The sequence below is a fragment of the Cephus cinctus genome, unplaced genomic scaffold (genome assembly GCF_000341935.2).
Source record: "Cephus cinctus unplaced genomic scaffold, Ccin1 Ccin1_scaffold0330, whole genome shotgun sequence".
NCBI lineage: Eukaryota > Metazoa > Arthropoda > Insecta > Hymenoptera > Cephidae > Cephus > Cephus cinctus.
In genome coordinates, this window is record NW_014333027.1 from 1,088,595 (window position 1) to 1,115,581 (window position 26,987).

General features: G+C 42.5%; 6 protein-coding genes across 19 annotated transcripts; 2 read left to right on the forward strand and 4 right to left on the reverse strand.

The window, feature by feature from the left end:
• Positions 1-94: 94 nt before the first annotated feature.
• Positions 95-2,569, reverse strand: LOC107266721 (T-cell immunomodulatory protein). 6 transcript variants are annotated; one of them, XM_015737486.2, is made up of 4 exons: positions 2,281-2,497; positions 2,118-2,171; positions 494-2,039; positions 95-425 (listed from the first exon to the last, which is right to left on the reverse strand). In XM_015737486.2, exons 3-4 carry the CDS (start codon positions 2,018-2,020, stop codon positions 162-164), a joined length of 1,791 nt encoding a protein of 596 aa, XP_015592972.1. In that variant the 5' UTR covers positions 2,021-2,039; positions 2,118-2,171; positions 2,281-2,497; the 3' UTR covers positions 95-161. The 6 variants fall into 6 exon arrangements, with proteins under 6 accessions (XP_015592972.1, XP_015592975.1, XP_024939793.1 ...); XM_015737489.2 differs by having other exon boundaries at positions 2,266-2,484; XM_025084025.1 differs by lacking the exon at positions 2,118-2,171 and having other exon boundaries at positions 2,474-2,569.
• Positions 2,570-2,691: 122 nt separating this feature from the next.
• LOC107266723 (39S ribosomal protein L16, mitochondrial) lies at positions 2,692-4,110 on the forward strand. Of its 2 annotated transcripts, XM_025084027.1 has the most exons (7): positions 2,692-2,910; positions 2,987-3,061; positions 3,120-3,274; positions 3,348-3,479; positions 3,538-3,648; positions 3,717-3,962; positions 4,093-4,110. In XM_025084027.1, the coding sequence occupies exons 1-6, from the start codon at positions 2,835-2,837 to the stop codon at positions 3,930-3,932; spliced, it is 765 nt and encodes a 254-aa protein (XP_024939795.1). In that variant the 5' UTR covers positions 2,692-2,834; the 3' UTR covers positions 3,933-3,962; positions 4,093-4,110. The 2 variants fall into 2 exon arrangements, with proteins under 2 accessions (XP_024939795.1, XP_015592977.1); XM_015737491.2 differs by lacking the exon at positions 4,093-4,110 and having other exon boundaries at positions 3,717-4,021.
• LOC107266718 (transmembrane protein 132E) lies at positions 4,029-26,947 on the reverse strand. Of its 6 annotated transcripts, none has more exons than XM_015737482.2 (11): positions 26,112-26,943; positions 24,319-26,007; positions 14,211-15,291; positions 13,021-13,164; positions 10,856-11,117; positions 10,621-10,764; positions 9,511-10,458; positions 9,013-9,439; positions 8,376-8,779; positions 7,991-8,301; positions 4,029-7,874 (listed from the first exon to the last, which is right to left on the reverse strand). In XM_015737482.2, the coding sequence occupies exons 2-11, from the start codon at positions 24,416-24,418 to the stop codon at positions 7,142-7,144; spliced, it is 4,554 nt and encodes a 1,517-aa protein (XP_015592968.1). In that variant the 5' UTR covers positions 24,419-26,007; positions 26,112-26,943; the 3' UTR covers positions 4,029-7,141. The 6 variants fall into 6 exon arrangements, with proteins under 6 accessions (XP_015592968.1, XP_024939786.1, XP_024939787.1 ...); XM_025084018.1 differs by having other exon boundaries at positions 26,094-26,943; XM_025084019.1 differs by having other exon boundaries at positions 4,029-7,844; positions 24,319-26,945.
• On the forward strand, positions 11,930-12,939 carry LOC107266725 (uncharacterized G-patch domain protein DDB_G0278987). 3 transcript variants are annotated; one of them, XM_015737494.2, is made up of 2 exons: positions 11,930-12,535; positions 12,634-12,939. In XM_015737494.2, the coding sequence occupies exons 1-2, from the start codon at positions 11,995-11,997 to the stop codon at positions 12,702-12,704; spliced, it is 612 nt and encodes a 203-aa protein (XP_015592980.1). In that variant the 5' UTR covers positions 11,930-11,994; the 3' UTR covers positions 12,705-12,939. The 3 variants fall into 3 exon arrangements, with proteins under 3 accessions (XP_015592980.1, XP_024939796.1, XP_015592979.1); XM_025084028.1 differs by having other exon boundaries at positions 11,932-12,587; positions 12,689-12,939; XM_015737493.2 differs by having other exon boundaries at positions 11,933-12,608; positions 12,707-12,939.
• LOC107266729 (phospholipase A2) lies at positions 15,965-16,986 on the reverse strand. The gene is made up of 4 exons (XM_015737503.2): positions 16,798-16,986; positions 16,532-16,691; positions 16,224-16,376; positions 15,965-16,120 (listed from the first exon to the last, which is right to left on the reverse strand). The coding sequence occupies exons 1-4, from the start codon at positions 16,958-16,960 to the stop codon at positions 16,039-16,041; spliced, it is 558 nt and encodes a 185-aa protein (XP_015592989.1). The 5' UTR covers positions 16,961-16,986; the 3' UTR covers positions 15,965-16,038.
• On the reverse strand, positions 18,028-18,600 carry LOC107266724. The gene has a single exon (XM_025084032.1). The coding sequence runs from the start codon at positions 18,453-18,455 to the stop codon at positions 18,057-18,059; it is 399 nt and encodes a 132-aa protein (XP_024939800.1). The 5' UTR covers positions 18,456-18,600; the 3' UTR covers positions 18,028-18,056.
• Positions 26,948-26,987: the final 40 nt, after the last annotated feature.

Below are 26,987 nucleotides of genomic sequence, written 5' to 3' on the forward strand. Positions count from 1 at the left end.
CGTAATACATGTTAAAAAAAAAAACCAGTGATAGTCATATAAGTATACATATACATACATAAATTCTCACCACTAAAAAAAATAACTATGTACGTGGTTTATAGACGGATTTTATTAATGAAATATTATTAATCACAATAGTGTATCCTAAATTCCTAGATCTACATCGCATCGAAATGAAATCTGTGTGCCTCCTGCAATTTTTCAATTTTATCCTCTCGCCTCTCCTTCCAATAAAGACCCATGATAATGGCAGATATTAAACCACACGTTCCAGTCAGCGCGGCCACGCTTAATAAGATTAATTTACTGGGTGTCACAAAAAGCTGTGCTTTCCATTTTGATGGTTCTCCTATTGGATTAGGAATCACTACCATTTGGGAGTTAGGAATGATTTGGGGCCACTCTCGGGATTTTCCACTAACCTATAAAAAGGACACAGTCAATTTATCGTTTACATGAATTATAGACAAGTTGTGATAATTATACTTACTCCAATTGTAAGAGTGTCAACAAAATTTGGTGTTCTACCCAAGCCAAATGTTGTAAATGGTAGATTTAATGAAAAATGAGCGCTTTGCGGTAATTGCGCTGCGATTGCGCTACGTGGGTTACCATTCTGAGTAGTAGTTTTATAAGCGATGGAAGGTCCAGGTAAATTGGTACCATAAGTCCGTTTTTTACGGCCTAAAGTACCTGGTGATATGGGATACATACTGTTCGTGAGTCCCGTGAGAACCATCACCTTCACAAAATTAGCATCATAATCTAAACTGTTTTTAAATGCCATCATACGATATTTCTCGGTATTCTTGTCCAATCCTACAAGTATCACGTCAAGAATACCATCCTGGTAGAAATCGTAGAAGGTTGCCATTACCGTTGCGTTGTAAAATGGATTCAAAGCATTCCAGCGAACCTCGAATGTTCTGTTGAACGTTCCACAAATACTACATGGTACGTTTAATAATAGAAAAGACGTCTTCCGCTGATTGGAGCATAAGGTAGCCAGTAAATCTGGATATCCATCCATGTTAAAATCTCCACCTCGTAACGTTATTGTATCAGTATAAGGTTGGCCATTTCCGGGAATGAAACCCCATAAGGAGTTTTCATTATCCCGAAAGTTTATTGGCAAATTATGCCAACCATCGCTGGTGTATATCATGATAGTACTGTTTGTACAGAGTTTGTCGAAGCACAATGGCAAAATTAAATCCATTTTTCCTGTTAGTTCTACATCCAAATATAAGGACTGACCAATTTGCCCTGAGAATTCTACATACGATAGATTATATGGAAGATCTATTGTACTTTGATAAACAAAACCTTCGTTATTGCCATGCCAGATTTCAAAATTTTTATCAGTTGTAATGAAGAGATCAGGCATGAAGTCACCATTTAGATCCAGAAATGCATTAGAGTGTGGAGACCTTATATGTGGAAGCTCTCTATTAGATGTATGAGAGTCTGTGACATTCATCCGTATAGCCATTGGTATAGTTCTATTGGCATTAAACACCCAGAATGTGCGGACGTTATCCTTATCCATGCCAAAAAGGTCTATGATCATATCCTGATTATAATCTATGGCCAATGGTTGACCATGCATTTCAATCGATAGATTTAATGTATCACTGCAGTTCAGCTGGCCATTTCCACCCCATAAAATATATGAATTGTACATGTGATTGTATCGATCCACTAACAGTATGATCAGAACATCCATAAAAACATCTCCATCAAAATCTCCAGGAACCACACTGACTATTGGATAATCAAAGGTGCAGCTCAAGTTTTGTCCAGGACGTAACAAAGGTTCTTGGTCAGCACCAAGTAAGATTTCCACAGTTTTTTTATCATTATGAATCACAAAGACATCTGTGAGTTCATCAGAGTCAAAATCACCAAAAGCTGCAGGTAACCCATCCAATACACTACCAAAGACAGCTGGTGTAATATCACTGCAATGGACTACAGCTAAGGATATCGTAAGCAGACACAGACTTAGAACCCTCATTGTGCCAGATTCACATTATCTGTGAAAAGAAGAACATATTACAGAAATCACTTCAGAAGTGCATGACAAAAAATTTAATTTTAGATCCATATCCCACCATGTATTAGATTTATTTCAAATTAAATATGTCAATTGAATGCTGTGTGAGCCTCTAAAACGATACAATTTATAAAATAACTCATTAAGTTTATGATGTCATATTAACATTACGCTGTAAATAAAAATATGGGAAAAGTCCATCTTACATAAATTTTACGAACCCTTGAATAGAACCAGTTGCACAGTATTTCTACTATCGACGTCAATTAGTAATTACAATTCTGTCAAATTTATGCACGATCCGCTTGGTTGACAGTTAAAGGCAATGCTAAGGTTACTCCACATTTAGAGGATAGAATAAAATCAGCTGATCGATTCTGTTACGCATGTGTCAATAGCAGAAGAGGTACCTACTGCAATGTAAAGCTTACGTTCGGCAGAACTTGAAAGCTTCAGACATCTTCAGCTAAAACTGGTACAAAGTACACATGAGATGAACTCACAAATATCTTATGAGCGCCAAAACTTGTCCAATCAAGTGGTATATATGTACATACATTGAAACTTGTCCAAAAATCTATAGGTATGTAGTAAAATCCATTGACGAACCTTATCTATAAATGTACATTACCAGCGTTACTCCAAGCTAGTTTCATTAAACGGAACAACTAATTTTTAGTCGCCGGTTACCAAGTAATTATTCTTTAACAAATGAAACGGTGACTTAATCAGATTGTTCAACACTGTTGAAGACTTGAAGAAACGGATACAGAAAATGTTGTCATTAAGCAACGTAGCAGCACAAGCTGTGTCAGCCACAAATAAACTGTTGCATGAGGTTCGACTTGCTGGTAAGACATCTAAATATATGTAATATATAAATATTGTGCAGCATTTCGATTGTATCAATAAATCTTTTTTATGTAGGATTTAAAGCAGCTCCATTGGCTATGGTACAAATCGCAGGCCTCAAAAATTTTAAACCACCTCCAGTTTATAATGGTAAAGATAAATAATGTTTAATGAATTACACGTCTGAAGAAAATATTTTGTCTGACAGTTGAGTTCCCGGAGAAAAGAAAACTGCCAATTATGCAAAAGGTACCACAATATCCACCTTCAATGAGGCCATTCAAAATGCAGAAGAAATTGAAGTTCATGAGGGGTCCAGAGTTGATACATAACAGTCTCATACATAAGCAGTTTGGAATTGTTGTGAGTGTAATATTTATTGTGTTCATTTTCATCCAAAAACAGTTGGAAAAAAGAATTTGATGGATTCTTACAGGCCACGGGTGGTGGTAGACTACGATCAGGCCATTTTGAGATGATGCGTCTAACTATTGGCCGTAAGTTAGATGTAAATAGGATGTTTGCTATTTGGCGTGTTGATGCACCCTGGCAACCAGTTACAAAAAAGGTTGGTTACTTGTTCTGGTAACTGTCTTGTGACATAAATCAGGTTTTTTAAAATTCAGGGTCAAGGCCAACGTATGGGAGGTGGAAAAGGTGCAATCGATCACTATGTAACTCCAATTAAAGCTGGTCGAGTGATCTTAGAAGTGGGTGGTACGTGCGAATATGTCGAGGTAAGTAACCAACCAACCAATCCATTAAAAAATGTCTTCCATCTCAAAATGATAACTTCCTCATATAGATCAAAAAAGTATTGACCGACGTCGCAAATAAGCTGCCTTTCAAAGCCATAGCTGTTAACGAATATGAAATGCAAAAAATGAAACAGAAAGAATCTAGAATTGAGAACCAGAACTTGAATCCATGGACATTCAAGTATTTCATACAAAACAATATACAAGGCTGTCATACCTGGATATCACCGGTAGACAAAATATGGTTTGGAAAATATAACTAAATCGAGCCTAAAATATTTCGCACTTAGAACGTGAGTTGTAAATAATAAACGAAAAGAAAAAAAATACGAATAAACATTCATAAAGGAAACTCATGATTTCGTTAATGTCATCTCTTGTTTTTTCATTCATTATTTTTTCACGCGTATCTCCCATCCACAGACATCGGATATCGTGCCACTGGGATTTCTGACTAGCAAACGAAACAGTTTCAACTACTTATGATACAATTACAATATTTTATATCTTTGTCGACGGTTCGGTGGTAACAACAGGTAAATGCTACATATTGTACATTGAATAGGCAATAATCGTATCGTAATGTCTAGTATGCCGACAATAATGATCGTTAATGATGATGACGATGATATTAATAATTATAATCGATTTACTTTATCTGCGCGATAATAATAGGGTAGCGATATTAACGTCGTTATCATCGTCATAAATAATAATTTAACGCATCGGGTACTTAAGAACCCTTCTGACTCGGGGCATTATTATTAGTATTATCAGCGCAACATCTATCATAACAAAGGAATGATTAGTCTTTAGTCGTTGATGGCGCCCGTACATGGCAAGTGAGGTTCTTCTTCAGCAGGTGGTTTGCATTCCCGCTAATGTTTCCCTCACCAGCTATATCATCATTCATTCATTCTTTAACACACAATGAACACGCATTCCCCCTTTTATTTTTCTTCTGGAGTTTCACTGTCCCAGTATCTCATCCACGTTCTACGCCATTCATTCATTCATTCGCGCAAACGTTCTCTCACTCTCTCGCTGTTTATACCTGCATGCGCACGTGCCTTTATATTGCGAGCATACACACGACGAACGTCACGAAACGTTGTACTTTTGCAGCACATGTATCATCTATTGCATTAGGAAAGCATACACGTGCGTACAGTCGTCTACTACAGCCGATGCATCAAAAAGTCTGCACGACGTAGACAGCCGAACTAAATTTCTAGGAATACGCGAAGCGTCCAGTCGCGTGATATAATATAGGATAAGCATTTGTCAATCTTATTTTTGTTTCTCGTGTTATGTATGTTTCTTTTAAATAAACATTTTCTCCTTTAGTCGTTTCTCTTATTTCAATCGATAATGGTACCTCGTGGATGTTCTCAGCGATTTGCCGTGTGTGTAATTGCATGACTCCATTCGGTTAATTTCATTTGAAATTCAGTTGGGGAGGGGACGATATGGAAAATTCCCACTAAATTTGTATCTCTTATAACGAATATAGCAACGTCGCATATCTTAGATACGTGCTAAACACAGAGTTTACACTTATACCACATCGTATTCTCTGTTGAATGATCGGTTTTCGAATCGCTCGCGATATCGAAGTAATTCAAGATCGTCCCGTCCCAATTTTTATTTAATTCGACACATCACCGCGAGTCGTCGTGTCGTCATTTATTACTAGGAACGAATGATATCGCGAGGACGTCTGCGGTGGGACGGATTGGCGGTTACAAATTGATCGAATTTAACCGAAAAGCTCAACAGTCACTAATTTTCTTCTTTTTTGTCTTCTAGCATATATAATAGAAATGGATATCATTAGTAATCGTTTACCGTGTATAGTAATGGTCATCGTTAAAGATTTTCATCTCGGTGAACGATAATATTACGAGGACGTGTGGTCGTCCGACAGCGCGTTGTGGTTACACATTAAAGACCCTAAGTACTCTTGCAATATTCGCGTGTATACGTAGGTATATGTACAAAATCTTACAACGCAAAATTTACAAATATTAGAACGCACGGTCAATCGAATTAAATATCATACGACACAACGTGTGGAGTTTACCGTATCGCTCGAATTTCATAAACTAATAGGCAATATATAAATGAAATACCGATGGAGGAGTGTAACGTTATCATTTTTCATATCAGGAATTCATATACTTTTATATGGAAATCCGATTTTTCGGTAAACCCGGCATTATGTGTTTTTCGAAAAGACTGAATCTCAAGTTTCCAAGCAAGATGGCTGACGGCTTTCGACCGAACCAGAGGCTGCACTCTCATTATATTACGTTTCTTTCGCCATCTTATTCTAATACTCTGAGACAATACTCCAAACAAACTACTCTTATGCTATTTTCACCACGAACACCCTTATGTTACTCTAACGCTATACTTGATACAGTAGACATAGTCGATCTTGATTCACGTTGGAATTATCAAATTATTTCTGTGCGCTTCGCTTGTCCGGCCAGCCGATCGCCTCCGCATATATATTATTATTCATATTCTCGTATGAAAAAGAATAAGAAATTATCGAAATCAATATAATATCGGCCATATAATAATAATAATAATAATAATAATAATAATAATAATAATAATAATATCAATAATAATGAACTATGATGATGGGGTGACGGTGATAATAATAATAACAACAAACACAACAAAACAGAATGGGGATGACGATGGTTGATGATAATGATAATGAAAATTATGACGAGATGATCATTTACCGTGCTGGAAATGATGAGTCGAGTAATCGAGTAGCGCGAGCTGTACAGATTGTGATGAAACGATGATGACTTTTATAGTACATGTCATTAAATGATAACTAAGGTAAGCTAGACGAGTGGCGGACATTTGTGTACGGCGATAGTACGATATTTTGGAATATAGTATATTTATTGGTTGAAGGTTCGGGACTTGGTGATAATCGGTCCCGAGGGTAATTAGGAAATAAGGAAGAGCCTGAAATGCAGACAGAGATATGTGCAAAACTGACCGATGAATAGGAGGTAATGTAGGGAATCGATAACAGGAACGACACATCTGAGAGTCATAGGGATACTGGGAGGAAAGGAAAGAGTTCATAAGAAAGGAGATGGGAGGGAAGGAAAGAAGTCGTGAACTAGGGTGAAGCGAATGCGGTCGATATCCTTAGAATCTCTCCGAAGTCTTCAAGGGCCAGTTCTATCGGTCAAACCGCCATTGAATAACTAGGAAGTCGATGATTATGTGATTTGTAAATTCATGTGCTGCTAGGAAGCTGACTAGAATATAAGTTAGGACGAGCAGTCCGGGGCAACCTCGCCGGAGGCTCTAGGAACTTGGAAAATTCCCAAAGCTCCGAGAGCACCGAAAATTGTGATAAGGAGGAAGGAGGGCGCGCCGAATTCGGCCGCGAATCGACTCGATTTGGATCGACTCGTCCCGCGGCCGTCCCTGCCTAGGCGTTCGACTCCTTCAGGTTGTCAAAGTAATGCATGATCTGATCGTAATCCATGCCCAGGTTTAGATCATCCAGAGCCATTTCCTCTTGTTCCTGGGATGAATACATTGGGTTCCCGACGATCGTCGCCCTCTTGACTTCCTTTGATTTGTCTTTGGCGCGCTTCTCCTCGTGGTTTCTTAGCTCGACGAATTCCGCCTCGTTCTCTCTCGAGCTCTCCGTCTTGTTCTTGCTGTGATGATGGTGATGATGAGATCGGGAATGATGTTTGCCTGATGATGCATGTCGCTGATTGCCGTGACTTCCGCTTGACGATCTGTGCCGCGACTTCTTTTGATCCATCCCAGCCTTTGTCCAGACCTCACGGTTTCGATGAGGCGGTACTGGAGGTTTGTACTCCTCTATTGCGTTCCTGCTGCTATTACTTCCGCTTTTTGCTTTTATCTGCGGATGCTCGCTTGCGTTACCGTTTACATAGTTATTCGTGCTTGACTTGCCGAAAACTTTGCCAAAGACATCCCCACTGCCATTTCCATTTCCTCTAATGTTGCCGTTACTAAGATCCCCGGAGAGTGTTATCGTTGTCATCGTTGATGTTGTCGTTGTCGCAGTTGCGACTGCGGGTACTCCGTGAGGTGGTAATGGTGGTGGAATGTCATCATCGGTAGAACGATTGTCGTCATCGTCCTCATTCCTGCCGCTGACAACATTGGCGCAGTTTCGGGCATTACTGTAACGAGTATCGTTCACGAAAACCCGAAATAAATACCGCGAATAGAATAATAATGGAATGAAAATGAAGAAAGAAGTAGCAAATTGCAAACTAATAAAGAAGATAATAATTACTCGTTGCGTGTAATCGATGTTTTGGCTGCACTAACATGAAGATTCGCCTTGCCAGATAAGCTTCGTGGTGTCTTGTCCTTCTTGCAATAAGTCGTAGTGTCAATGGGAACTGTAGACGTGGTTGTACAAGCAGATGCACCAGTTATAGCAGCTGCGGATCCATCACCAGAAATCCTTAAAGAACTTGGGAGCTCGATATGATTTGGGTTGTCGAAACTGGTACCGAGTTCAGCAGCAGTTACAGTATCTTCATTCTCGTTGTCATTGTCAACAAGCGGTTCAGTAGCAAGTGGATTTGCGGTCAGTCGCACCTGTAAATTTTGCAATGATTATCAGTTATGTATTATACATTTTGCTAATTAAATTTCGTGAACACGGAAAGTACCTGTTGAGGAGCACATGCAGCTCTTTCAAGAGTAGCACGACCTAACCAGACCCAGTCGTGGGCATTGGTGGTAGATTCCCTAGGTCGTCCAGCTGGTGCTAGCTGCCTCGCGGCCGCTCTGGCAGCACCAAGTACCGGGATGCTGGGTAATGGCGAGTCTGGTGGCTGGGGCTTGAATTTGCTCGCGTAGACGACGCAGGACACCACGAAGACGATGATGGCGAAACAGAACGCCGCCAAGAGGACGTACATGCCGATCTTCAGTTGCGTCATACGTGGTCCACCCTCATGCATGATCCCGACACCGTCTAATCCTCCTGAAGACATGCCATTAGCTATAGCCGTGTGGTGCTGACGCGCCTGCACCGTCGGCTCGTAGTTGTTCTCATCTCTCAGCGGAATCCCTTCAGGCACAGAAAACAGACAGAGACGTGGGATCAGCGGCCGCGGTCCTCGCCACGGGCAAGCGCGACGCACACCACTCTTACATTGGACTCTACGCAGCACGTTTATAGCTGACTTTTTTATTTGCCATTTAGGCTTATCCTCTTAACAATCCTCATAATCGTCATCCTCTTCCGGTCTTCAGGAAATGGCCAAGGAGAGTAGAGACGAAACAAGGTGTGATGAAACTTACCGATGACAATATCGTGAAGGTCTCCATTCTCGCGACCAGTCTTATGCTCTTTGTGAGAGCCCACGGTGCCGCCGCCGTCATTTTGCACGAACTCAGGTCGATTCGTAAGGTTACTCGAAGCAAATTTAACCTCCACGTTGGCAGACGCAGTAGCCAGTGGAGCTGCAGCAGCTTTCGATGACGAGGACTTCGATCTTCTGTTAGACATTTGGCAGACGTCAACAAGTAGTAGAGTTACTCGTAACAAATCACCACGTCCCTCTCCTATGGCGATTACTCGAGGATGATGGGAAGCGACCGGAGGAGCAACTGCTACCACCTCAGTTTCCTCACTTTCCACCTGGATCTTATAGTCTGTTGCTGCAATTTCTCTTAAGGGAGTGTGCGAGCCGTCAGAATATTCAATGTCGATGTCTAACAGGCCTTCCTAAGAGAGTAACTTGAATAAATAATGCAGTCCAGTCGCTAAAGCGAAAATTTTGAAAAAGTTAAACCCACCTGATATTGAGCAGTCAACCACCTAGTGACCGACGTTTCTGCGACGTATCCATTCTCGATAGCAGTGTCAGGACTGATCGTTAACTGCAATCCAGAAACGACTCTGACCGAGAGATGCGCTACTGAGACTCGATCGCTACCAACACGCACTTCCTTGGCGCCGATGACTCTGCCAGTGATAGGAGATAGGACTTGAACTTCTGTACGACCAACGCCACGACCCTGGACTATCTTTCCCTCAAGAGTTGCAATTCGTGGATCCGAGACTCGCAGCAGACCAACCACAAGGTCCGTAACGCGTAACATGGTACGTCGATTCACGAAATAAGATACTCTACCGGAATCATGGTCAGCTGCCACAAATCGTGCATAAATATCCACAGTACTCTGTTGAAATCTCAATCGACAATTTGGAGTACGATCGATAGAATTGCCATCCGGTTCTATCCATCTTTCCGAATTTCCATTCCTGGACATTCTGCTTTCCTGGTCACCACCAGCAGCCGATCTTCTTCGTCTGCGACGTCGTTCTCGTCGCTCTTTGCTGTCGCTTATTTCTCTTCGCTGTATCCTCGAGTCTGCATTTTTCTCCACCGCATCGTTATTTCTCTGACTTTCCCTATTCTCGTCCACAGCGTTCTCATCAGCATGAAAAAGATGTTCACTGGGTGCAGCTGTCACTTCATCAGCGTATGTTTCATCAGATTTAGATGCGCTGCTGTTCAAACTACGTTTGTTCTTAGCAATAGAGTGCTCCTCTGGTACCTTCCAACCTTTGATCTGACTCAGTCGTGTATCCATGACGGTGACATCAAGCGGAAATTCAGGCATCCAAACTGTAAACCTTGCTAAGCCAGTATATGTGCCATATTTGACAAGAACCGAGGCATTGCTTGATCCTCGTATTTCTGAGCCATCCACATAAACGCTGCTGCACGATGAGGATACCTGAAATAATTTCCACCGTGCAAGTTGTATAATTACCACGAGCTCTTTAAATTAACAATAAGTCAGAAATCCGGTTCGTTCAGATAGAATATCGCCAACTGGTCTGACTATTGCATTTCCTTACATCACATTGAATACGTTATTGCACTGCATAGCTCTTACCTTAAGTACACTTTCGTCCTCCGAGTGACAAGAAGACTGAAGCGTAACATCAGCCACTTTTCCAGCTTGACTTACAATGAAGACTTTCATCGCCTGCGAGACTTGCCGATGTGTCAGCACAGCTGTGTTCATTACCTCCCAGTTCTAAAGCATAATTAAAGGAGCACAGTGAAGTAATCATCTCCTTTAGACACTTTCAAATTAATATTTCAATCAGTGTCCAAAATAAGCCCACCTTGGAAATTGGTAACACGGCCTGAATATCATCTTTTTGAATTTCAAGACGTGCCTGAAGCTTCCTTCTTTCAACGTGATGATGATGATGATGTTGCTGCTGCTGTCCTGACAACCAACCACCGGCCAAAGAAGCATTGTCTTCCTCGCCCTCAAATGCATAACGGACGCTCCAAACAATTCTTCCACCATCCCAACTGCCACTTGCACCCTCTTCACTGGCCTCCAGCAGCATTGTCAGCACTTCCTCAGCGGTTGTTAATCTGTCAAACATTTATCAAACGTATAAATCTTCACTGTTGTGTATAAATAGTGATGAATGAGGTAAGGCATTAATCTTCTACATTCAAGAATCTCTTAATTGAGCCTTTTTATATGTCGAGTTCAATTAACTATGGATGACGTACTCTCCATTGTGCACTTCAAAGAAAATCAAGTGGTCCAATTTTGTGCAAACTGAAGAACATTTTTTCTCGGTACATTAACACCACGGTAACTTAAAGTAGAGCGATCGATAATATGCCTGAATTCATCTGCAATTGGATTTCCCAACGAAGCAATGTATTTATCGCACATTTTTCCGGACTGAGCGAGTACGAGTGACCTCTCGACCTCAAAACGCCGAAGACGCGCATTTCACGTTGCCACGATAATATAAACGATCGATCTTACTTATGTCTGGTCTAAGCGACGCCAACGACGTCATCGACGCCGCTGATGAAATAAGAACTTTTTTTAATATGTTTAAACAACGAGACTAGTGCTGAAAATAACGATAAAAGCAAACTCATGAAACTGTAAAGGGTCCCCTTTGTTCTACATAAAATATTTTAATAAAACTGCTTGAGATGTAAAAGAAGACGTCAAGAGAGCTTTCAAGGTCCAAGAGAATTCTTCATATTTTTTTTTATTCCATTCTACCATTAATTTTATGTATGCTGCTTAGAAATAGTAATCTTGTTTATTCGGATTCCTTCTTATTCCCTTGCAACTCCCTCTTTCATTCTCTCTATCTTTTACGTCGTTTCTATGTCTTCCTGACACTCTATACTCTACTGACTGCTAATGATACGCTTGTGATAAGCAGTAACAAAGTGATATAAAGAGGAAGGAGAAGAGCCTAGTAACACAGTACTCGCGATGTATTCATCAAGCGTGTTCTTCCTTCTGGCTATTTTGATTAGCGTGTCGGTCCACGCTTTTCCGATTGAAGAGGTCGACAATGTAGACCCGGAAATAGGAATTTCAGTCATCCAAAGTAACAAGAGGGATCTAGAGCCTTTTGCGAACGACGAGTACACTGATCTTCTACTTAATACGCCTGATGACGTTCCGGAAGAGATTTTAAAATCAAAAGTGAGGAAGAATGGTCTGCCCGAAGTATCCAACGAAGACTCCAAAGAATTTCCTCCTGTCCTTGTGGCCGCGAGTGAACACCATTCAAATTCACCAAGCAGTGAATCTTCAGAATCCTCAGAATCCAACGAGGGATTAACGAGGCTACGACGTTCTGACAGCAAACACGACCATAACGACTGTAGCTGTAGCAGCAGCAGCAGCAGCAGCAGCAGTAGTGAATCATCCGAAAAGGTAGAGAAAAAAAAGTGCAAAGATGACGACGATAATGACAAAAATGATGACGATGACGAAAACAGCGATACCCAGAAAGAAAGCATAAAACATAAGAATAAAAAGGACGTTGATGAGGATAGCAGCAGCAGCAGCAGCAGCAGCAACAGTTCATCTTCATGAAGGTCATGAAGAAAGAAAGCATAAAACATAAGAATAAAAAGGACGTTGATGAGGATAGCAGCAGCAGCAGCAGCAGCAGCAACAGTTCATCTTCATGAAGGTCATGAAAATCATCTTCGAAAAATCACTGATGATTTTTTCAAAAAATAAATAAGTGAACATTCACGGCAAATCTTAGACTATTAGTTGATAAGAGATAATTTAACAAAATCTGTGTATGTCCAGAGTAAAAAAAAAATGCAGATTGAGGATTGTCCAATGGCTGACGGAAATGGATTATCGAGTAACGATACCTAGAATGAAGAACCTAATAAAGGTACTGCAGAGAAAAGAGCCATAGCGACAGATCAATGCTTTCCCTGTCACTTCCTCTTCCATTTCCTATTTCGTCTTCGCCAGAGAAAAAATACTCACGTATTTGGCGAACGTGAAACGTTCTCCTTTCGTCTGGCGGTAAAGGTGGCAGCCGTGTTCTTCGCATTGATCTCCGAATCCACGATCCAATCCGGACTGCTCGAAGAAGCCTCGAGAATGCGCACGCTCGACTTGACCCGTGCTCTGAAAGAGAACGAGTAATTTCTAGAATTAATCACGAGCAGATTCCTTAGAAGTAGCCTATTTTTCGTAAATAGATGAGTTAATAGATTATTTAAGTTTTCGTCAGCTTCGCAGTAGTATTAAAATGATATGCTATCTGCTAGAAATGTAAGTGTCGAGAGGTCAGCTAGCGCCACCTCATCATGATATACGTTGCAAAAAATTCCTTTTCCATATCAATTATTGGACTTTGTGTTGGCATACTCTTTTTATCGTTCTATGTACATATATATGACCTCTGTTTTTGTTACGCATCAGTTACAAGGAAGACTTCAAATTCTACGTAACAGAATTTTAATAATACAGCTATGTATATACGTTAAATATAGATGCAAAAGATACGAGAAAATATGAAAAAAACATCAAAAGGAAAGAACGGTTAAGAAAGTTTCCCAATATCTACATAGAGTAGCAAAGGAAGTTTGGCGGTTTTCTTCGAGGGAGGCGTGGCTTTAAAAGATTTTTGACTCTTGAAGGTCCGCCGCCTAGGAGAAGTTTACTAGTGGGAGGTATAGGAGAGACGCCGGATGTGCCATTAGACGATCAGGGCCAGGAGCTGCCGGAGAGTTATCGATTGGCCGCATGGAGCTCGCGCTCGATTCCGTTGAGAAAGGGCTAGAGAAAGAGAATGAGAAGGGAGGAGGGAGAGCGCGCGCAAGACTTTGCTTAAAAAGTTTGAATAAAATTAATAGAAACCGACAGAGACCCGATTCGATTACGATCGGAATCGTTCGGGGCGATCGGAGGTATTTGGGTTCGGATTGAAAATGATTCGGAATTAATAAGCTATCGTCTCCAATATGACTTACCCCCTAAAGAAAAATATTTAATTGGAACTATAAATAAGATTTGATACGAAGCTTCCAGTCCGCAAATCTGATCAATGTCCAATTGATGATTTGCCATCGATTTTAATAAGATTTTTAACATAGGAGAAATAAATGGAGAGAGTAACGAGAGACTGAAAAAAAACATATACCTTTTAGAGAGGTAGCAGGAATACATACCTGAGTACGAGAGCAACAATAGGTGGAGCCCCAGATCGTGGTTGTAAGAATGCCGGCACGTGTAGTCGTGATCTTGGATAAAGAGGTCCATGCGGTACCAAGAGGATTAGGGATTCATCCGAGCTGAGTTCCTTATAGGCAGCACGATTAGGAGACAAGGGTATTTGTCCCAGCGGCGTCACAGGCTGAATCTGGACGCGGGGCTGACAGGATATAGCGTCGCCTTCCGTGCGCGGTTCCAAAACGGAATAAGCCACCTGAACGAGTCTCGGTAAGCTCTTGGTGACCTTAACTCTGCCAGATGCATCAGGAGGTGGCAGGGGTGGCCACCAGGAGGCTGGAATTGTTATTTGCGCGAGGCACACGCCGTCTTCGCCATCCGGACTGCACGCAGCTGTCAGTGACGGCCGACCAGGCAAACTTGCATGAAGTACGACGCAGACCCGTTGATGTCGTGCCAGTAGGAGCTGTCGCCTGCCAACGGCTTCGCTTCCTGCATGGAATAGAACGCGAAGAACCGGAGAGTCTCGTGGTACGTTTCCACGCACGAGATGCGCTGACATGTCAAGATGTCGAGCGCTGAGCTCTTGTGCATCCAGAAGTGCAGCTGCAGAGGAGCTCGTTGATCCGCTTCCGTTAACGTTCTGTTTGCGTTTGGCATTACCGCTACCATTTGTGCCGCCACTTACACTGCCACTGCTACTTCCGTTTACACTCTTATCCGCGCCGGATGTCGCTACTGGTGAACCGAGACCAGGTAGCATATCCAGAGGATCTGGCACTATGTATCTTGCGGGTACCGTCTGCTTCGTGCTAAAGGGTCCGTAGCTCGCTCTCACCGAGACTGGTTCGCTTGTTTGAAAGACCGTAAACTTGTCTATCGAGAGGATGCATCCTGGCGGTGACAAAACCGAAGCTGTACCACTTGCGGTTCCTGGTACAGTTCCCGTCGACGATCCTGAAGATCCAGCCCCTCCCGACAGCGAGTCCGGTTGCGTTGGATAGTATTGCCGTGGAGTGTGTTTCAGGAAGAAGCCACCGTCCTTATTTTCAAAATGAACTTCCACGGAGGCGGCAACGCCTAAAAAAGAACAGTAATATTATTCTACGTCAAAATGGAATCTTAAAACTCATCATTATTACTTTTTCCAATGCATAGACGCCATAGCGTTATTTCAATTATTTATATTATTTCTTTATTTAAGATATTGCTAAATATCGGAAATTGTATTAGCATATACCGAAGTATTAGCAATTGTTAGGTAATGATTCAATACCACTGTGATACTGCCATCTAGTGCATGACGTAATCCCCAACGATTATGCGCCTACGACTGAGCAAACAGTCATACGTTATATGGAAGCTACGTGTTTCGGATTCCACTCGTGTGTTTTCGTAACATGGCATTCATATGCAATTTAAGAAAAAAAAAAAAAAATTACAAATCCAAAAATTTTCATATCGTCGTCCTAGCCTACAAACTTTTCGAATACTCGTACAGCAGGTATAAGCCACCGTGTGATAAAAGTAAAGAAACGGTTCCTTCTTCTCAAGATTAGATGTTTACATTGCATGGCTCCCTATGTACCTTCGCAGCATGATATCTCTATTTGTCAGTATTCATTGCTGATACATAAAGGGAAGTACTCATCGTGCATCCGTCGTACACAGTGTTTACGAGCTCGACTCGGGTCTATAGAGTTTCGTTCGATAGATGGGAAAATGAGTATGGGCATAGTTTTTTATTATTATTATTTATTGAAGAAAGAAAGGAGGAAATAGTCATAGGTAACGGATGTTGAACGCGAGGACGGGATACCGCCACAATCAGTAGAGGGGCACATCGAACCACTGGTACATTTTCGGTTGGCTTTCGTCCAACTCGTACTCGAGGCAACGTCTCGGAAATCTGCCAAAAAATTTTTCCATTTAACCGGCGCCGCATTTCTACGACTAGTCATCGTCCATTCGGCAAGGATGTCGATGCACGAGAATGAGGATCCAGGACTTACTTGGAGTAACGCTTACAGCCGACGATGGGATAGTCTTCGCGAAAGCATTTTGTCCCAAGTAAACTGAAGTATACGATGCCTATTTTACCAGAGACTTGATCTTCGGAACGATGTAGACAATCGTAGAAAGCTTCGTCGCAGGAACAGTGAACTCTGGTTAGAGATTATTAAAAAGTACTATTAAAAGAGACTGTTGAGAAATTCTTTGTAAAATATACAAGTGTGATTGGCAGCGCGGTACATAAATTGAGGGAAGAAAGATTAATGGAGACGGTAATATAAAAAAGTTATATAAATGAGTTGTCCACCTCGTGTAGAAAGAGGGATTTGTCAGGTTGTGTTTGGTTTCCATAGCTTCAATAATGTCCTGACAATTGTCATGAGCACGGCAGCATGCATCTGATTCGGCAAACTGTCCCAGATCCTCGTAATTTTCTGCCACGTTTCCGCTTCCGCACCACTTGGTTCCTGCTCGACATCGAAAGGATCGATCCTGTGTTCTAAGATTTCTCTGAGCTTTTCTTTTTATCGGCCTTAACTAATAAGCTACCTGGTAGTTGGTAGACATACTTACCTGGAAATATAACGTTCAGACGTTGTCGTCTGGATTCGCGAAGATCGTTGGTCATGTCAACGTCCTCTTGGTCAGGAAATTCTTGAGTCTCTATGACCCAACCGGTCGTCAGAGTGACGACCAGGCTTAGGCATAAGAGACCGTAGGAGAAGGACGTCGCCATTGCGAGGCAGAAATAATTACCAAGAATAAAGAAAAACACAGAGGCCCAACGGAAGTTATGAGCGACCAACCTGCAGTTAGTGAGAATCTTTTGGCTTTTATTCAGAATGATTAACCCCCTTTTTCTAATCGTAAACAGGCCTAACCTGCTAAGTCAAAACCACGATAGTCCACGATACCGCTACTTGGTAGGGTAGACCGCACGTAGGGTGACCTGGTGTCTGAAATCTCATCAGTGACTATACTTTGTATGTAAATTTACGGAAGTGCGGATATCGTCGTAGTGTATTATCGCATAAATAAGTAAGCTCCCCTGCCTACAGAGAAGACGTCATGCGCAGCTGACATTCTGCTGTCAGAAAAACTCTTGAACAGCCCACTGTACGGAGTCAGGCCACTGACGGCTCGCTAGCTAATATAATAGATTGACGGTTCTACGCTGACAGCGTCCCATTAATTATTTCTAATAATTTGTCAATCCAGATCTGACGTAGACTATAAAGTGTACAAGGTACCTGAACACAGAAATCCTTCACGTAGACTCAATGTAAATACGTGACTCCTGCCTGTGTACACACTGAATAGTATGAAAGGACATTGAAGTGCTGTGCTAAAATAAATTATAAAACTCGTGTGAAAGCTTCATGCAGCATAAGGAACTCGTGTAGGATCACGAGGCAAGACTAAATGGATTTTCGAGGAGAGTAAAAGAGTGCTTCTGGACTGTCTTTTAAAAGATTCAAGACAGCGGAGTATAAGAGAAGCACAAGACAGCAAAGAGCGATAGAGAAGCACACCCTAGTGGTTCCTCGAGCGTGTTGTCCCACGCATGGATTCCCTTAATTCGAGAGCTCATCTGAGCGCTCTATCTTTGGATCCGAGAACGATGAGGAAGCCGAGTAGCAAGCGTGGCCTAACGTTGCCTTGCAATTACGTTACAAAGCGTAGAATGAATCTGAGAGTAGCCTAGGTCGTGTTCCGTTGAGGATAGAGAAAAAAATGTTTGCCACGCATTAATCGGAAATAAACAGTTTACGGTACTGAAGCAGCTTCATGGTTGATCCAACAAGTTCCGAGGAAACGTTTTAGAGGAACTTTCAACAGTCAGTGTCCGCATCGTTTTTGTAGAGTGGATTCCCGTCCAGATTGGGACAGAGAAAGTGTCGCAGATTGCGAGGTCCTACCATCCCTTCTTGACGACGTGCACATTCCGTTAACCAGAGCGACACGGCGCATATACGTTCCTTGGAGATACATCCTCCGATTCCGTTTATCTCTTCGTTTAACAATTCCGCGCCTTCGACGTCTACGGTTTCCTCGCTAAATTTTAGCGCCATTCTCTCCAGGAACTCCTCAAGAGGATTTGGCTTTGACGTAGCATTTTCTTCCTCGGGATCAAGAGGAGCTGTATCCTCTGCACACTCGCAAAATCCCTTTTGAATATCTTCGAGATTGACGTACGAGTATATATCCTTTATGTCGTCTTCAAAATTCATGTTCTCTTCTTCGTTCTCGTCCAGGTGCTCGTCATCCTCGCTGCTATCTTCTCGTAAAGCATTAGGATCCTCCTTCTCGGGCTTATCAGCTGGCTGTACCTCGCCCTGCACTCAACATTTTATTAACTTCTAAGTAACACTGTTAAATAAATGAAACATAAAGAAGAAAGTCAGACCTCGTAAAGTTCGTAATTTGAGGAATGAGCTTGTTCGTTTGCTTCCTGTTCTCGAGGATTCTGCTCAATATTTTCTAGCAAATCGAGACACGTTATTGAATCCTGTATAACGTTACCATTTACGTTCTTATCGTGTTTCGTGTCTCCCGTATTCCCTTCTGAATTTCCGGTATCGCCCTTTCTATTTAATTCGTCAAATGGCAGGCTTCTTCTGGAACAAGGTGTCGATTTCGGTGTCGATGTAGTCTCCGAGCTGTCCGTTGACGTTGACGTCATTTCCTCCGACGTTTCCACGACAGAAGGTACGACAGCACTCTCCCGGAAATCTTGTTCCGCCTCGAGATCCATTTCAGTTATCTCAGCAGGGCAATCAAGTCTGGCAAGATATTCGTATAGCATCAAGAACGTCCTGAGAGGAATCATCGCAGATCCACCCTCGGGCTCTCTGGTGAGTAACTCGCAGACGTAGACCATCGTCTCATGGAGGTTCTAACCAAAAGAAATATATAGTTAAACCACAACAAACTGTACCCACTTAGATATGCCACAATGGGTAACTCTAGAAGTAGCTCCAGGTGGAGTAACAAAATAGACAAAAGAAGTATCTATGGCAGCAACCAGTAAAAAACCGTAGAAGTTACCAATCGCAGTACATTTTCAGATTCCTAAGTTGGCACTCACGTTACCAAGGATGCCGCATCCTATCGCCAGCAACTGGTAGAGGTTGCATCTGTCCCTGGAGTTCTTGTCAAGGATGGATGGGCTGATCTGTAAAATCCTATATAGGCTGCCTTCCAACAGGCCAATTTCCTGCCAACGAATCACCAAGGTGCATGGGTCGACAACTTCAGCGTGCTCGAAGCGTTCTAGAAGGGTCTTCAAGTATCCTGGTGTGATACCAAGACGCGCTCGTACTGGATACTCCAAACGTTTCTGGTTAGTTAATCAATCCGAGGAATGTAGTTGTGAACAGTATAATCGAGACTAATAGCCGGGACGATGTCCACCAGGAAGCGGAGCATGCATTTATCACCTTGACGGGAGGAACCTCATTTTCTGCGAGTGCACGAAAATAAGCGGATGTCCAGCGTAGAAGATCACGAGGCTGAGTACGAATAGCGGCTTTCGCGTAGCACTTCAATATCCATGGTAGCTTGATTGGTATCTTTATACCCTCCTCGGAGAAATTATTGTCTGATACAGATGAACCCGCCATTTTAGCAGCTTGGTCAATTTCATATCTCGAGTACGACGAGAATATAGCTGCTGGTGTTGCTGCCGAGCGTGGATTACGTAACGATTTCGAACGTAGGAAATAGCAGGCAATGTCAACAACCCGTACGATACAAGATGCAATTGGGAAGATTTGAAGCTCTGAGGTAGGAATTGGTTTGAATCTCTGTTTCATCAAGTTTCGAATTTGCCTTTAAGGATGCTGGCTTAATCTAATCGGCGAAAAGACAAACATCGCGTGATAAACGAGACACGTGAATCGCGTTCGTCGTTCTCTGCAAATCTCTCTGGGTCCTTCCTGATGCTTTACTGGACAAACCACAAACGTGCTTGAAATACTGTGAATGTGGGGAACAGGATGAACCCCCGGTGCTGACTTCTCGGCCAATTACGTCTAATTGACGAACAAACGTGCCATTTCGTGCTCGGCAATTCTCTCGTCCCCTTCGTGCCCCGAGATTAGAGATATGTGCTATATACGTATCTATATACACAGACATATACATAGTCATATACTATATACGTAAAGGCGTCAGCAGAACGAGCAGACAATCGCATCTCCGCCCAAACATGTTCCTGGAAGCATGAACAAGGACCGGGGATGATCAGCAGACAGAGGACGAATCCAGAACGAAGCTTCAGCTTGGATCGATCGTGTGTGTGTGTCGCACGGTAGACAATTCCCGGAGTCGGCATCTTCCCCAAAAAACATAAAGGAAGAAAACAAAGAGAAAAAAAGTAGCAAAGAAGATCGACAAGCACAAGAAACGTAAAAAGGGGCGAAGGGCTTCTGCATAAAGCTAATTCCATGAGGTTCCAATCGAAGTCTGCGATGCGGATTTGAATTCGATTTGAATTCGAATTCGTACTGGCATCTATCTCCAAATGCCGTGAGCTTTTGAGAGTATCTCCTCTGGACCAGGTTGAATAATTCATACCAGTAAAAGCTTCTACCTCGGTAAAGAGCTGGCGAGCCGTGCGAATTGCGTGCGTCTAACACTGGTTTTACTCGATGCACAAAAGTGACACACGACGTAGGACGCTTACAGCGACACTACCGCAGGAACACTGAAGCAGCGGCACGTGTACTCTTGCACCAGTACAAATTACATGCTCGAGAAATAGAGCCATTACCAGTGACGATTGTGCTTGGCTGAACCGGAAAAACTCGAGGAAAGTGGGTCTGAGTGTGCCACATACCGCGACACTCTTTTACACCCTTGCTCTCGGTGGTGCTTGCTTGTCTCGAGTGTTCACCCTAGAACCACCCTAACCTCACCCCACGTTGTACCAGGTTACAACGGAATATCTGCCTAGACGTCTCTGCCGACGTTATACACAGTGCCTGAGCAATCCTCAGGACCATCGTATCTAGCCAACAGTATTTGTAACTTCAGAAACTTGTCGAGACTCGCACGTCTACTCTAAAGTGTAATCGATATTCGATTTTAGACGTGCGCCAAGCAAAGAGAATACTTTTTCTGGCATCCTCAAGTAGTTACGTAAGTAGCCACGAGTGGCAATGTACAAGTGTGAACGAAGAAGAAGGTTCTTAAGGAGTATCAGAAGAGTTAAGTATATACCGTACAAAGTACAGACCAGAATAGCATTAGCGATTCCTTGCAGCTAGCGAAAAAGATGCAGATGCAATTGTGTCAATTTAACCGAAAGAATGCGATTGAACGAGTGAGTGCGACTGACTTGAAAAAAGTTAATGCAGAAGAGAATAAATATTTAAAGTAAAACATAGAATAACGGATCGAATGAAGGACGAATAGTAAGCTATTTTATTGACTGTGGTACGCATTATTGCTGGTCCCACAAATAGGATCAATAGCCTCATTCTGTCAGGGTCCTCGATTATGCTCGTTTCCGATAGGAAAAGCGGAATGGCAGATACCATTATGTATAGGGCTATGTGTATATATATATATATATATATATATATATATATATATATGTGTGTGTGTGTATGCATCTGTAACACATTCAAGTACTTTGGCCGGTTGCAATGATGGCACAACGCATAGCTGCCAACGTTATTGCGCAATGTATATGCAGCGTCATTCTGTGATATGGGCAGAGGCTAACCTAATGTATGATCTGGTCCTTGCCTATGGTATGTGTATAGCTTGCTCGATTGGCCCTCTTGTTTATGGCGTATATCGTCGGTGCCACATGCGTACTGATGTTTATTGCTGTAATTTGGTGACACATTGTTCGCACTGTATGCTCTCGTTCAGTTGGCTGACCCTTGACACAGACTGTGCTCTTGCGAGAATCCTATTCTCAGATTGGTAATTACACTGCAAAGGACTCGATCGTGTTGGAGTCTTGAGAATGCACTTAGGATACATTAGACCGCATTGTCGTTAGTAAAATATTCCTATGGAATTTTTGCCCGCATCCATTAGGCGACAACAAAATGTCTGTCCGTTATACGTAATGTTTCCTTTATGATCCCGCATAACTGCATCCTGTCTGTTGTTGTTCCTGAAGGAAGCATCGTTTGTTCATGAATTCCCAGCAATCTCCTAGTCCAGATACGTATGCACGTGTCCACTGGGACGTCGTAAAATTTGACGGTATCTCATTGTGTATAGCCCAGAGCCAGGGCATTGAGAGCGTAATTGATAAATAGGTCCCATATATATGTTTATTTCTTTGTACCAGGCGTAACGAAAATTGTGGTAATAACGTGAACTAGAAAAAAAAAAAAGAAAATTGATTTTCTTTATATGTATGGAGGAAGGATTCAATGAGCCGTGCTTCAATGTCCCTGGCGTTTTTCATACGATCGGATATAGAGAGGCTACTAAAGATGGTCATATATGTTTTGAAACGATTACTCGACCTCAATACGCCAGGATATTGGAGAACGCACTTGAATGATCAGGATCACTGTACTTCTGCGTACAGATTGCCAATGGTACACGATGAATTTTCATTCGTATTCGGATTTGCTTTCATAGATTCTCGCGTTCACGTAGATACTGAAACATGGAATTCAAGCTTATACGTGGATCGGATATATCGGCATAAAGCCAGTCGTACCGAAAATAAAGTGGAAAAAAGAATACACTCTCTATGCATTGAAATTGCGTTCAATTCATTTTTGTGCTTTCCGTACAACAACGAAATGTACCTATTCCTATTGTTAGATTTCTCTGCTGGGTTTGATGGGAGCATACACAATCGAAAAATCACCATGGTCGTAAAAATTCTTATATGAGAGGTGCGAACTGGTGTGGATGATTCCTATTGGGTCGTCGGATTGGTTTGGCTGGGGTTGTACGAAAGGAATGCCGGAAGAAATAATCGGAAGTATCGATCGATCCTGGTGCCCCCCACTGCGCCGGACGAGACTTAGCGCATCATCTTTGTTATTCGAACGAGCGCATTTGGCTTGATGAGATACGCCATCAAGAATTCTTATGTGTTCGTAAAAATAGTTACCAATCATTGGTGCCTTCATTTATTCTTATTCGAGTATCAAATATTATACTTTATAATGTTGTGGTGTACAGCAAGAACGAAAATTCAGTCTCTGGTCGTTTTGATTGTTTTGAATTTTCTGAAAAATTAATATGCATTTTTATATCGTTTTAGTATCGCTGTCATCTTGAATTTCAGTACTAGTAAAACGAAAGCGATTGCTGGTCAGAAACTGCACGTTAGGTTTCTCGTCTCTTGGGCGTCGAATTTCTACTTTGCATATCTTGGAAATAATACTTATCTCGAGACAGACGTAGTCGAGTTTCTTTTCACCAGAAAAAGGTAACAACATCCATTAACGTTAATGAGAATAGTTAGAGTGAAGAATCCCTAATGGTAATTTAACTTCGCATTCTTGTAGGATAATTTATGACTCCAGTGGTGTCAGTTACGATTTCCATATCCGTTGTGTTTATGGACAATCTTGTCAAGAAATGTGTGCTAGAAGGAATGAAGGAGTGATTGAATTGAGAGTAAAACGACGTGTAAATGAGTGAATGAGAGATCGAGTGAGAGCGTGAGCTACACGAGAGAATAGAAAGAGCGAAAAAGGCCAGACTGCCAAAGGAAAGGGCATCTGCTTGTCCGTGCAAGTGGCGCCCGCCCTACAAAGAAGTAGGGGAACTCACGCGTAGCGTGGCGCCTGTGTAGAAAATCAGAGCACTGAAAGCTGCAAACGAGCATAAAAAAAAAGAGAAAAAATTGGTTGACAAAAGTTTCCGAATTACGTGCTGGTAAATGGACGGTGGGCATTATAAGATTGTTCCATTGAGCCATTGATTGCCTTGCAGAAAAGGTCGTTCCGAAATGCATAATGAGACCCATGGGACACTGGGAAAACGTGTTGCAGGGCATAAGTGGAACCGCTGGCAACAGCATGTTCTTATGCGTAGTAGCCTAGAAGGTGAGAAAGAGACAGGACGAGGATGAGGATAAGGAACAGAGTATGTTTCACTCACCAGCAGTAGCGAAGAAGAGAAAGAATATCCATATATCCATGGGGCTGGCTGCGAGGCGTAGCTGGAGGCTGCCCATGCAGAACAAGACAAGAGTACCCATCACACGACGAAGCACATAATATTTTCTTTCACGAGCAGTAAATACTGCCCGCACTTCCGCTTTTCTTTAAAGAGAAAAGATTCCTTCGAACGAGTATCCTTTCGTGTATAGCAAATAAGACGGAGAGTCCCAAAGTCTGTGGCTGTAGCGACCACGTATAGTACGTAGACCCTCTACTCCCGCGTGTCTTGTTGCGTCACACAGGCACTCGCCCTTGTCCTCACACCAGGCGCCGTCGATTCCTTCCTCCTCGTGACCGTCAGCACTCCTGATACCGTATGACTTTCCGTCACAATTGTGGCGACCACCGTCACAGCCACCGGCACTGTCACTACAGCATACAACTATACACCAAAGCTACTCGTCACTGTCACTGTCACTTGTCACTCGAGTCACCGTCACCATCACCGTCAGCATATACTCTTTATTCAAATGCTCCTTTAGCTGGTTCCTTATTTCCTTCTCGCTCGCTCCCTCACGCTCCCTTTCTCTGTCACCCTACCCGCTCACATAGCGTGGAATTTCGAAAAATGTAATTGGGAAACCGGATATATTGTCCGTCAGCTTTCTCAACGATTTGGATCGCTTTCAGAATGTTTGTGATGAACTGAACGACGAACAACACACTCGCGTAAGCATTTGCTTCTAGGGTTATTGACGAGTTTCTTGTCTGCTTTCTCAGGTGACTTACAGTTTTTCACTCAGGATATGTACCGAAGTGTCTCAATGCTAATAGCAATACGAGAACCAAAACGTGCGTACGCGCGGTGTCGTCAAGCCGCTGAATCAACTAGCTCGACACGACGAGCAAGATCGAGATTCAAACTGGCTGGCGTGCTCTCCCCGCCGCGTTACTCGGAGTATTGACCGGCTCTGCGGTGCGACGAGGCAGGGGACGCGGAGACTAGCTGGCAGGCTGGCTGGATGGCTGGCCGACTGGATGACTGGCTGGCTGGCGGCCTGCTCGCCACCCTATCTCCCTTTCGAGAAGCCAACTCAACTCGCGCCTTCTCTATTCCTCTCGGGTTCTAGCCCTCTAGCGTGCTCTTATACTCTAATACGGCTAGAGCTGCTCAGTATAGCTGAGTACAGGAACAGGAGAGGACCGGTGAGCCTTAGCTAGCTTAAGTATTCGAACATTTGAGCATTCGAATCAGCTCGAGCGTCAGCCTGGATGCGCGAGCTGAGGCGCGCGCCTCCTTTTCCTACGGCCAGTTTGTGAAGACGACCAAGAAGCTACGAATGAGCAAACGCATGATGGCGATGTTGCCACATATGCATTGATGAAACACACGAACACTGAAGTACGGAACCCAGGAAGTATAAGGGTGTTAGTAAAAGAATGGTAGAATCTGTTCTGCATTCTTATATGTATTAACATTGTTTTTAAATTGTTAGATACACGGTCCTGGTATTAACATACGAATTTTTATGGTACAATGAGTCTCTAATGTTCCGTGTACCGAATGACCATCAAAGGGAACGGAAACTTGTAAATTAATTGGGAGTGCATGCCTGGCATTCACGTTCAGTTGCTATACGTCCGCTATACACTGTCCTCGAATGGTGTGAGAGGCTCAGGTGCCAGCCTGTAACAGAATCTGTGTCAGTAGTGGCCTGCTGCACAGCGCCATTGTTCTTTACGCTTTACGCGTCAGATCGCGTCGCATCGTACTATATTGCAATACATTACGTCCTATCTGGCGCTCGTAACGTACGCCTCTTGTGACTAGTCGTTACTCACTGGGAAACGCTTCTTGCCAATCGATTCAAGTCTGGATTACAAAGGAGGGCAGGTCGAATACGACGTTATCAAATCGATCAGTCTTGTATTCATTGAGAAAATCATATTTCTCAACTAGAAACTTTCCCTCGACTTCCTTAGTTTTATTTTAGCAACCCCATAAACGTCAATATTCTGTTACATTTTACATTTGCAATTCAGATTTGACTAAACCTTTGATGTCATCCCTTCTTCCCCCCCCCCTTTATCCAATTATTAATATAGTACTTGCATCTAGCTTTATCTCATACTTCTGTTGGAGCTTATCTAATATATATGTATATGAGCATTATTTTCAATTCGCTTGTGAATTTTATTACAGAATTCTATACTGTGCGAATCCGTAGAAAACTTCTATTTCGCCGTAAACGGTTAATACGCTTTATTCGAGCAGCCTCATCGTAAATAGGTTCCCATGATCATCAAAAAGCCACTCGTAATTATCATTTAGGAGCGCGTACACTTATAGGCTTTCTTCATTGTTCAGTTATATCTACATATAGGATTTATTGATTTGGACATCAAAAACGTTCAGTGCTTATCTCCTTACATAGAGTTCCATCTTATACGATTAATCGGTGGCTGATCCTAGGATTATTCAACATCAACTCTCTGTATCATATCCGATTGGCGCCCCATTTGTATATCCATCTCACCCGGGTTCCTTTATTGTTCAATTAGGCGACTTTCTTAGGCAAACAACCCTCATCTGCCCCCTTTTTGCAGCTACAGCTCATCGTTTGCTGGAATATCGCTTATGGATCCATTCAATACTTACCGATTTGA